Genomic DNA, 10,288 nt, shown 5'->3' with positions numbered 1-10,288 from the left:
TTAAAAATAAAATTGTTAATTTTCTTATGATTGAGCTTTTTCTTAATTTATTTATTTTTTGACAGGCAGAGTGGACAGTGAGAGAGAGAGAAAGAAAGGTTTTCCTTTTTGCCTTTGGGTTGGTTCACCCTCCAATGGCTGCCGCGGCCAGCACGCCGCTGCAGCTGGCGCACGGCGCTGATCCGATGGCAGGAGCCAGGTGCTTCTCCTGGTCTCCCATGGGGTGCAGGGCCAACCGGGACTAGAACCTGGTGTGCAGGTGCCGCAAGCGGAGGATTAGCCAAGTGAGCCGCAGCGCCAGCCGAATTACACTGTTATCTTAACAAAAAAACAAACCACAAACCACAAATCTGATAAAGGTTTTGTGTCTAGAATTTACAAGGGCCCTTTCCAAAGCAAAAAAAGGCATATAATGAAATAGTGGATTTCAAAAATATTTTGCACCAAAACAAACGTATCATTTTATTCCATTTTCTAGGAGCTTTTTGAAGTATGCTCACTTAAGGACCTCTTAAAGCTCAATCATAGCCGGCGCTCCGGCTCACTAGGCTAATCCTCCGCCTAGCGGCGCCAGCACACCAGGTTCTAGTCCTGGTCGGGGCACCGAATTCTGTCCCGGTTGCTCCTCTTCCAGGCCAGCTCTCTGCTGTGGCCAGGGAGTGCAGTGGAGGATGGCCCCCCTGGCTCCTGGCTTCGGGTCAGCACGGTGCACTGGGGGGGTGAACCAACGGCAAAGGAAGACTTTCTCTCTGTCTCTCTCTCTCTCACTGTCCAACTCTGCCTGTCAAAAAAAAAAAAAAAAAAGAAGAAGATAACAGTGTAATTCAAAAAGTGTAAGTTATTCATTTTGATGCATTTCTGTTTAGCAATTTTTTCCCTTTATGGATCATATCTAAGATATCTTTGCCCAATCTAAGGTCATAAATATTTTCCCCTAGAAATTTTCTTTGAGGAGTTTCTGTTTTATTCTTTATCTGGTTATAAGAGCTGTTCTGAAGGAATTTTTGCATATGTCACATGGTGTGAATCAAAGCTCATTTTTCTGCATATATTTATTAAATTATTCCTGCACTATTTTTGAAAAAAAAAAAAACTTTCATTTTATCATGCAATTTCCCATGTGTTTTGTTGAAGATTTACTTCAAAGTGTTTACTTTTGGGTTCTGTTGCATTCTACTGATCTACCTGCTTGATTATGCTCTGTTTTTATTTTTTTTTTAAAGATTTATTTATTTATTATTTTTTAAGGATTTATTTATTTATTTGAAAGAGTTAACACAGAGAGAGAAGGAGAGGCAGAGAGAGAGAGAGAGTATTCCATCTGCTGGTTCACTCCCCAATTGGCCACAACCACTGGAGCTACACCCATCCGAAGCCAGGAGCCAGGAGCTTCCTCCGGGTCTCCCATGCAGGTGCAGGGCCCAAGCATTTGGGCCATCTTCTACTGCTTTCCCAGGCCATATCAGAGAGCTGGATCAGAAGTGGAGCAGCTGGAACTTGAACCGGCACCCATATGGGATGCTGGCACTGCCATGCCACAGTGCCTGCCCCAATGCTCTGTTTTTATTCGTTAATTTACAAGTTTTGGGTTTTTCTACTTTAATAAGAAAATGGAAAATTTCATTAAAAGATATCATCAATTAAATCATAGAGAGGCTTCATCTTGGAGAAATGTTTGCTAATACAGATTGAGGTTTGGGATTTGCTTTAATATAATCTAATCAACTTTTTATTTTTTTATTATTTATTTTTTTAAAGATTTATTTATTTACTTGCAAGTCAGAGTTACACAGAGAGAGGAGAGGCAGAGAGAGAGAGAGAGGTCTTCCATCCGGTGGTTCACTCCCCAGTTGGCCACAATGGCCGGAGCTGCACCCATCCAAAGCCAGGAGCCAGGAGCTTCCTCCGGGTCTCCCACATGGATGCAGGGGCCCAAGGACTTGGGCCATCTTCTACTGCTTTCCCAGGCCAAAGCAGAGAGCTGGATCAGAAGTGGAGCAGCTGGGTCTCGAACCAGCGCCCATATGGGATGCTGGCGCTTCAGGCTAGGGCATTAACCCACTGCGCCACAGCCACAGCCCCCTAATCAACATCTGTTATATACCTGGGGATTCTCAGTGGCCTCACACTTCTCCCTTCTGTCTCTTCCTTTGATTTCTTGCTTCCCCTAAATTCTTTTTGGCTTAAATGTGTGTATTTGAGAGAAAAAGAGAGCATTCCTGTCTGCTGGTTCACTCCCTCAACAGCCAGAGCTGGGCCAAGTGTGAACCAGCAGCAGCTGTTCAGTCCAGGCTTCAAACGTGGGTGGCGCATGGCTGCCTCCTTGGGTCTGCATTAGCAGGAAGCTGGAGTTAGAACCTGACACCAGGAGCAACAGTGGGGGAAGTGAGCATGTTTAACACTTGCCCTACGCTTCCCTAAACTCTCATCTCAGCCTCGTGTCTCCTATTCCGTGTGGGCTCTCCCTTGCCTGTGTGATGATTCCAAAACGTACCCTCATTTTAGAGAGAAAGAATTTAAAGCTGCCAGAAGCTACCTTGCTAGAGAATACAGCAAGAAGACCTCATCACAGGGGCCAGTGTTGTGGGTAAGCCGCTGCCCGTGATGCTAGCGTCTCATATGAGCACCAGTCCACGTCCTGGCTGCTCCACCTCTGACCCAGCTCCCGGCTGATGGCCTGGAAAAAGCAGTGGGAGATGGCCCAAGCGCTTGGACCTCTGCCTCACACTCATGGGAGACCCACGTAACTCCTGGCTCCTGGCTTCAGTTGTGGCCATCTGGGGAATGAACCATCAGATGGAAGATCTCTTTCTCTCTCTCTAACCCTGCCTTTCAAATACAATAAAATAAATCTTGAAAAAAGAACTCACCATGAAATGCCCAAACTTGGGATCTGCTGGATTCAAAAAAGTTATGACTTTAAGGGCATAAGCTGGGGCAGCAACACCCTGGGGCTGAGCTTGAAATGGAGCTGCCTGGGCTTTGCCGAGTACCCTGTGGGGACAGTAGCTGGACACCACGGCCGGTGGGCACCACCTTACACTCTGTGCCTTGCACTGGTGCAGAAGCCATGTGCACTGGTTCCGTAGCAGCCTCCGCAGTTTGCGTTACCAGCCTTTCCTGGGCTAGCACTGTGCGTGAGGGGTGCAGGTGCTCCGAGTGAGTCACGTGATCGCGGGAGCCGTCACCGCTCTGCAGCCGCTGTGTTGCTAGCGTTCTTTGGATTGAGGTATTTAATACTTTCCATGAGCCATGCACTAAAGTATCGCAGAATAGGCTTTGTCTTCCCAAATGCCATCAGAGTTTTCTAAACCACAAATCTGATCATGTCATTTAAAAAAAAAAAGCGTTGGGGGCCGGCGCTGTGGCACAGCAGGTTAACGCCCTGGCCTGAAGCGCCGGCATCCCATATGGGTGCCAGTACGAGTTCCGGCAGCTCCTCTCCCCATCCAGCTCTCTGCTATGGCCTGAGAAAGCAGTACAAGATGGCCCAAACCCTTGGGCCCCTGCACCCGCATGGGAGATCCAGAAGAAGCTCCTGGCTCCTGGCTTCAGATCGGCACAGCTCCAGCCATTGTGGCCACCTGGGGAATGAACCATCGATGGAAGGCCTCTCTCTCTCTGCCTCTCCTCTCTCTGTGTAACTCTGACTTTCAAATAAATAAAATAAATCTTAAAAAAAAAAAAAAGCTTTGTTTGTTTCTTTGAAAGACAGAGAGAGAAGGAGGGAAGAACTGGGTGGGGATGAGGAGGGGTGAGCAGGATCAGCCATCTGCTGGTTCAGTCCCCAGATGGTTGAAATAGCCAAGGCTGGACTAGGCCAAAGCTAGGAGCCAGGAATCGCATCTCCATGTGGGTGGCAGGGGCCCAAGCGTTTGGGTTGTCATCTGCTCTTTGACAGGTGCACATCAGGGCTGCTCCAGTATGGGATGCTGGAGTTACAAGTGGTGACTTAACCAGCTGTACCCTTCAAGTCTTTTTTTTTTTCATGAAGCCTGATGAAGCTCTCTTCACACCCCAGAGAAAACCCAGTCTCCTTAGCCTCGGCTTCATGTTCACTTCTTTTCTCATTTTAGAAAATCCCTTAAGAGCTTGGGGCTCCTGGACATGTGATAATTCATCCTCCTCATGTGCATGGATTAGGAGTTGGATTTTGCTGCCTGTTACACACACCCGATGGCACGGGCTTAACCAAGTTTTTCTCACACTTTACAAGAAATCTGGGAGTGGACAGTCCTGAGCTTGTTGAGCTGTTAGGGAAGTTTTAATGGAGCCAGATTTCTCCTGCTCATTATTAAAACCTGCAGCCACTCACACCAGCATACATGGTAGAGCTAAGAGCTCAGACCACCTGTGTCAACTACTGGCTTAGAGGATTTGAGGTCAAAGACTGCATATAGAAATATCCAGTTCACCAGGACTTGGCTGTTGGTGCTGGGAAGACCCTGCCCATGGCAAAGAGTGTAACCAGCGAGTAGCTTCCCTGTTGCTTTGGGAAGTTTTCCACGTGAATCTGTTATGGTAACAGTCACCTTCAGCTATGGTTACTTAGGAAGACTCACGGCAAAAGCGCCACCTTGCTAGGTGCACCTGCCCTCAATTAATTAAGTCCTGAACTTGGCTCCATCCAAACCAGATGAAACCAGTTAAGTCTAAACTCAGATTTAAATCAAATTAAACAATTTGAGTCTAAACTTAAAGTCCTGTAAGCATTCTTCCTTGATGGTCCTACACCGGGACATTGCTCAGACTCTGTGAAGCAGTGCGCCTGAGTGAGGTTGTGTTGTTACTGTGAAATACACAGAAATTCCTAAGGCAGTCGGGAAAAGAGCAGTATTTAATATTTGTATGTCAGTTCAGTGTTTCAACAAGATCTATTGCTTTAAATAATCTTTTTTTTTATTTTTTTTTGTTTTTTGACAGGCAGAGTGGACAGTGAGAGAGAGAGACAGAGAGAAAGGTCTTCCTTTGCCCTTGGTTCACCCTCCAATGGCCGCCGCGGCTGGCGCGCTGCAGCCTGCACACTGCGCTGATCCGATGGCAGGAGCCAGGTGCTTCTCCTGGTCTCCCACGGGGTGCAGGGCCCAAGCACTTGGGCCATCCTCCACTGCACTCCCTGGCCATAGCAGAGAGCTGGCCTGGAAGAGGGGCAACCGGGACAGAATCCAGCACCCTGACCGGGACTAGAACCAGAGATTCCCATCCACAGATTCGCTCCCCAAATGCCTGCAACGCCACCAGAATCAAGAGCTGAGAATAGAACCCCAGTGTCCCGTGGGAGTGGCAACATCAACTGCCTGAACCAGCTGCCGGAGAGGTCACTGCTGCCTCCCAGGGTCTGCATTAGAGGAAGCGGGAGTGAAGAGCCAGAGCCAGGTACTGAACCCAGGAACTCTGATGCAGTGTGTGGGCGTCTTAACCACCAAGTTAAATGCCCGCTCCTGGGGCTGGCATTGGTTGCAGTGGTCCAAGCCACCATTTGGGATGCCTGCATGCCATTTCAGGGTGCCAGTTTGAGTCCCAGCTGCTCTGTTTCCGATCCAGCTCCCTGCTAAAGCACCTGGGAAAGCAGTGGATGATGGCCCACATGCTTGGGCCCTGACCACCCACACAGGGACCCTAGATGGAGCTTCTGGCCCCTGACTTTGGCCTGGCCCCACCTCAGTCGTTGTGGGAGTGAACTAGTCAGTGGGCGTTTCTCTCTCTCTCACCCCCTCTCTCTCACTCTGCTTTTCAAATAAATAAATACATCTTTTTAAAAATCTGTTTGCCCCTTTTTAAAAAATCTTAATGTGGCTACTGAATAATTTAGAATTGTATATGCAGCTCTGTTGGACAGAGGTGGCTTAAACTATAATTTTTTAAAAAGTTTATTTATTTGAAGGGCAGAGTGACACAGCGAGAGTATGAGACAGGCACACACACACACACACACACACACACAGATCTTCTATCCACTGGTTCAGGTCCCAAATGCTCACAACAGTCCGGTCTGGGTGCGGCCAAAGGCAGGAGCCAGGAACTCTATCCAGGTCTCCTGCATCGGTTGCAGAGGCCCAAGTGCCTGGGTCGTCTTCCATTGCCTGCACATTAGCAGGACACTGGATTGGAAGCAGAGCAGTGGGAACTTGAACTGGAACTCTGATATGGGATGCTGATGTCACCATATCACTGGCCCACCCCCAATTTTAATTTTAATTGAGTTGATTATGTTATTGCCTTACGGTGGCTCTTGATATATCAATATGTATCTTTTTATAACAATATGTATAGCAAATATTTCTCTTCAGTTCTGTAGCTAACTTCTACCTTGAGTCACAAATCCCCCTGATATGCAAAAGTTGTACATTTTTTAAGAATCTGCCCATAAATTTCTTCACTGCTTTTGGGTTTTGTGGCCTGCTAAGGAAACCTTTCACCACAACAAGGTTACAAAAATAGCTTCCTGTGTTTCCTTAAAGTCATTCTTTCTTTAACATTTACTTTTTTAAGATATCTGGAACTGATGCTTTTGTGTGTTGTGAGACAGGAAGTTTGCAGCTTGTTATTAAATTAGAAGATCCATAAATAAAGAAAAGAATACAAGTCGGATGTGAATGGTTGGATGTCGTTTCAGCGAGAGACAGTTGTTTGAGCGTTTGTTACAAATGTACCCCAATTCTCTGAACACCGTTTATGGCGCCTTCTCTTCTCTACTGCTGTTGAGTTTTCTTTTTCCATGAACCACAGCATTTCAGTAGCACATGAAGCACGATGACTCTCGGTGTCATCCACACACGTGCTCATTCGTGCACGAGAATCTCACCATCTCAATCACCTGGGAACGTTTCTATGTCTAGAAGAGCAGTCCTCTTAGAAATCGTGTGCACAGCGTGCCCTGTCAGTGACCCTCAGAATCAGCTGGCCGACACACACATCAGATCCCGTTAGGATTTTCATTGAGGTTTGCATTCAGATCTGGCTGAAAAGCCCATGAGACTATTTCAGATATGGAAAGCCAAGACACTCTGTCAAAAAAAAAAAAATGACCTAAATGAAAGATCTCTGCGAGTGAGATCCCAGTGGGTGATTACTGATGCCATAAACAAGAGTGTCAATTTGTTAAGTCAACAACAGGAGTCACTGTGCACTTACTCCTCATGTAGGATCTCTGTCCTTAACGTGCTGTACATTGAGATTTAATGCTGTAACAAGTACTCAAACAGTATATTTCACTTTGTCTTTCTATGGGGGTGCAAACTGTTGAAATCTTTACTTAATGCATACTAAACTGATCTTCTGTAAAAAAAAAAAAAAATTATCAATTCCCAACTTGACTCTCACTGGGATTAAACATGACAATAGGTCTGATCTGATTTCATCATCATTTAAAAAATCATCTATTATTTTTCACTTTATGTTTCTGTGTGGGAGCAAACTGTTGAAATCCTTACTTAATGTATACTAAGCTGATCTTCTGTATATTAAGATAATCGAAAATGAATCTTGATGTGAATGGAAGGGGAGAGAGAGTGGGAAAGGGGAGGGTTGCGGGTGGGAGGGACGGTATGGGGGGAAGCCATTGTAATCCATAAGTCGTACTTTGGAAATTTATATTCATTAAATAAAAGTTTAAAAAAATGTGGACTTTTGGAAATATTAATGTTATTATTAACATGCATATGCAGGAACACAGTATATCTCTTCATTTATTCATGTCTTCTCTTAAAATAAACTCATCCCTTTTTTAAAAAATAAATTTATCTTTTAATTCTATTTTTTCTTTTTTTGGAGTTTATTTTTTAACTTTTATTTAATAAATATAAATTTCCAAAGTACAGTTTATGGATTACAGTGGTTTGCCCCCCATAACTTCCCTCCCACCCGCAACCCTCCCATCTCCCACTCCCTCTCCCATTCCATTCACATCAAGATTCATTTTCAATTCTCTTTATATACAAAAGATCAATTTAGAAAAGATTTCAACTGTTTGCACCTACACAGAAACACAAAGTGTAAAGTACTGTTTGAGTACTAGTTATAGCATTAATTCACATTGTACAACACATTAAGGACAGAGATCCTACATGGGGAGTAAGTGCACAGTGACTCCTGCTGTTGACTTAACAATTGACACTCTTGTTTATGGCGTCAGTAATCACCCTAGGCTCTTGTCGTGAGTTGCCAAGGCTGGAAACCTTTTGAGTTCACCGACTCCGATCTTACTTAGACAAGGCCATGGTCAAAGTGGAAGTTCTCTCCTCCCTTCAGAGAAAGGTACCTCCTTCTTTGATGGCCCGTTCTTTCCACTGGGATCTCGCACACTGCCCCAAACAGTAGAGTTAATTCTATTTTTTCATGAACTTTTTTGTTTGAGATTTATTTACTTGAAAGGCAGAGTTACAGAGAGAGAGAGAGAAAGAGAAAAAGAGAATCTTCCATTTGCTGGTTCACTTCCCAAGTGGCCACAACAGCCTAGGCTAGGACAGGACAAAGCCAGGAGCCAGGAGCTTTATCGAGGTCTCCCACATGGACGCTAGGGTCCAAGTACTTGGGCCACCTTCTACTGCTTTCCCAGGCACATTTAGCAGAGAGCTATGCAGAAGTGGAGATGATGGCATCCTAGGTGGTGGCTTACGCACCCTGTGCCACAATGCAGGCCCCAAGAAGTTTTTATGTAAACAGCTCTTGTTGCTATTGTGAATTTTTGTTCTTTTTTCATGTGTGCCTCTTTATTTGTTTCTTTTTTTAATATCTATTCTTTTTTTTCTTTTTGAGACAGCATATCTTTAATTTACATTGCCAAAGGCTTAATGCTTCATTAAGTAAAGAGATCAACAAATAAAAAGTAAAAAGACCCTATAGTCCAGTAGGAAAATAGGTGAGGGCTGTAAACAATAATCAAATGAAAACATGTTCAACTTCACTCATATAAGTGCACTCTAAAAGGTCATAAAATCATTAAAACAATAGTAGAATATAATTTTTAACAATTTGACAGAGATTTAAAACAAATTGACAGAACGCTGCATTGTGCCTGAGCAAGTACAAACAGAGGAGAACCACACATTGATAAAATTTGACACTCCTTTATTTGCTAGAAGTCAAGAACAGGCTCATGCCCTAAAGAACTCTCAATCCCAAAGCTCAAAGCAACAGGGTTTATAAAGGCAAAAACCGCCTTTCCGTCTGCCGGCAGCCATCAGGTAAGCCAGGATGGGCGCGTACAAGTACATCCAGGAGCTATGGAGAAAGAAGCAGTCGGACGTGATGCGCTTTCTCCTGCGGGTCCGCTGCTGGCAGTACCGCCAGCTCTCGGCGCTGCACAGGGCGCCGCGCCCCACGCGGCCCGACAAGGCGCGCAGGCTGGGCTACAAGGCCAAACAAGGTTATGTCATCTATAGGATTCGTGTGCGCCGTGGTGGCCGCAAGCGCCCGGTTCCCAAGGGTGCGACCTACGGCAAGCCTGTCCATCATGGCGTTAACCAGCTCAAGTTTGCACGAAGCCTTCAGTCTGTTGCCGAGGAACGAGCTGGGCGCCACTGTGGAGCTCTGAGAGTCCTGAATTCTTACTGGGTTGGTGAAGATTCCACGTACAAATTCTTTGAGGTTATCCTTATTGATCCATTCCATAAAGCCATCAGAAGAAATCCTGACACCCAGTGGATCACCAAGCCAGTCCACAAGCACAGGGAAATGCGTGGGCTGACATCTGCAGGCCGCAAGAGTCGTGGCCTTGGAAAGGGTCACAAGTTCCACCACACTATTGGTGGTTCTCGCCGTGCAGCCTGGAGAAGGCGCAATACCCTCCAGCTGCACCGTTACCGCTAACTCAAGTAATGTTTGTGAAATTCATACCTAATAAACCATTTAGGACAGTCAACGTCTGCTTAAGGGTGTTATTTGTCTGTTAAAACTAGTCTGCCAATAATTTCATGAATGCTTTGTCAAATTATGAAAGTTAAAAGTACAATAATGTTTGAAGACTGGGGTATCTTGTTTCTAATAAGGTAAACTTTTATCTTATTAGGGGATTCATGTGTCAGTGTTTAAAACATGCTGTGTGGTAAAATAGGTGTAAAATAAACTCTTTAAAAGAGAAAAAAAAATAAAGGCAGAAACCACAAGGAGGGGAGTGGAAATGCATGGTTGCTAGGGTCAAGCTGACCTAAAAGCATATGCAAATCTAGTATCAGTTGTAGTCTTGATAATACCAATTACAGTCTTGACATTAGTCCAGGTACCGACCTAAATCCTGTGTGGGGCCGGCGCCGCGACTCACTAGGCTAATCCTCCGCCTCGCGGCGCC

At 45.3% G+C, this 10,288-nt stretch overlaps 1 protein-coding gene across 1 annotated transcript; it reads left to right on the top strand.

Annotated features, from left to right (window-relative positions):
• Positions 1-9,142: 9,142 nt before the first annotated feature.
• Positions 9,143-9,862, top strand: LOC100358370 (large ribosomal subunit protein eL15). The gene has a single exon (XM_002717298.5). It carries the CDS (start codon positions 9,196-9,198, stop codon positions 9,808-9,810), a length of 615 nt encoding a protein of 204 aa, XP_002717344.1. The 5' UTR covers positions 9,143-9,195; the 3' UTR covers positions 9,811-9,862.
• The last annotated feature ends 426 nt before the right edge of the window (positions 9,863-10,288 follow it).

Source organism: Oryctolagus cuniculus, chromosome 13, assembly GCF_964237555.1.
Source record: "Oryctolagus cuniculus chromosome 13, mOryCun1.1, whole genome shotgun sequence".
Lineage (NCBI taxonomy): Eukaryota > Metazoa > Chordata > Mammalia > Lagomorpha > Leporidae > Oryctolagus > Oryctolagus cuniculus.
Note: the sequence above shows the minus strand (reverse complement) of the source record. Positions and strands in the feature narration are given on the sequence as shown.

What these genes read in the sequence shown, in the direction of transcription:
- LOC100358370 (XM_002717298.5), top strand. Translation starts at nt 9,196, where the DNA reads ATGGGCGCGTACAAGTACATCCAGGAGCTATGGAGAAAGAAGCAGTCG.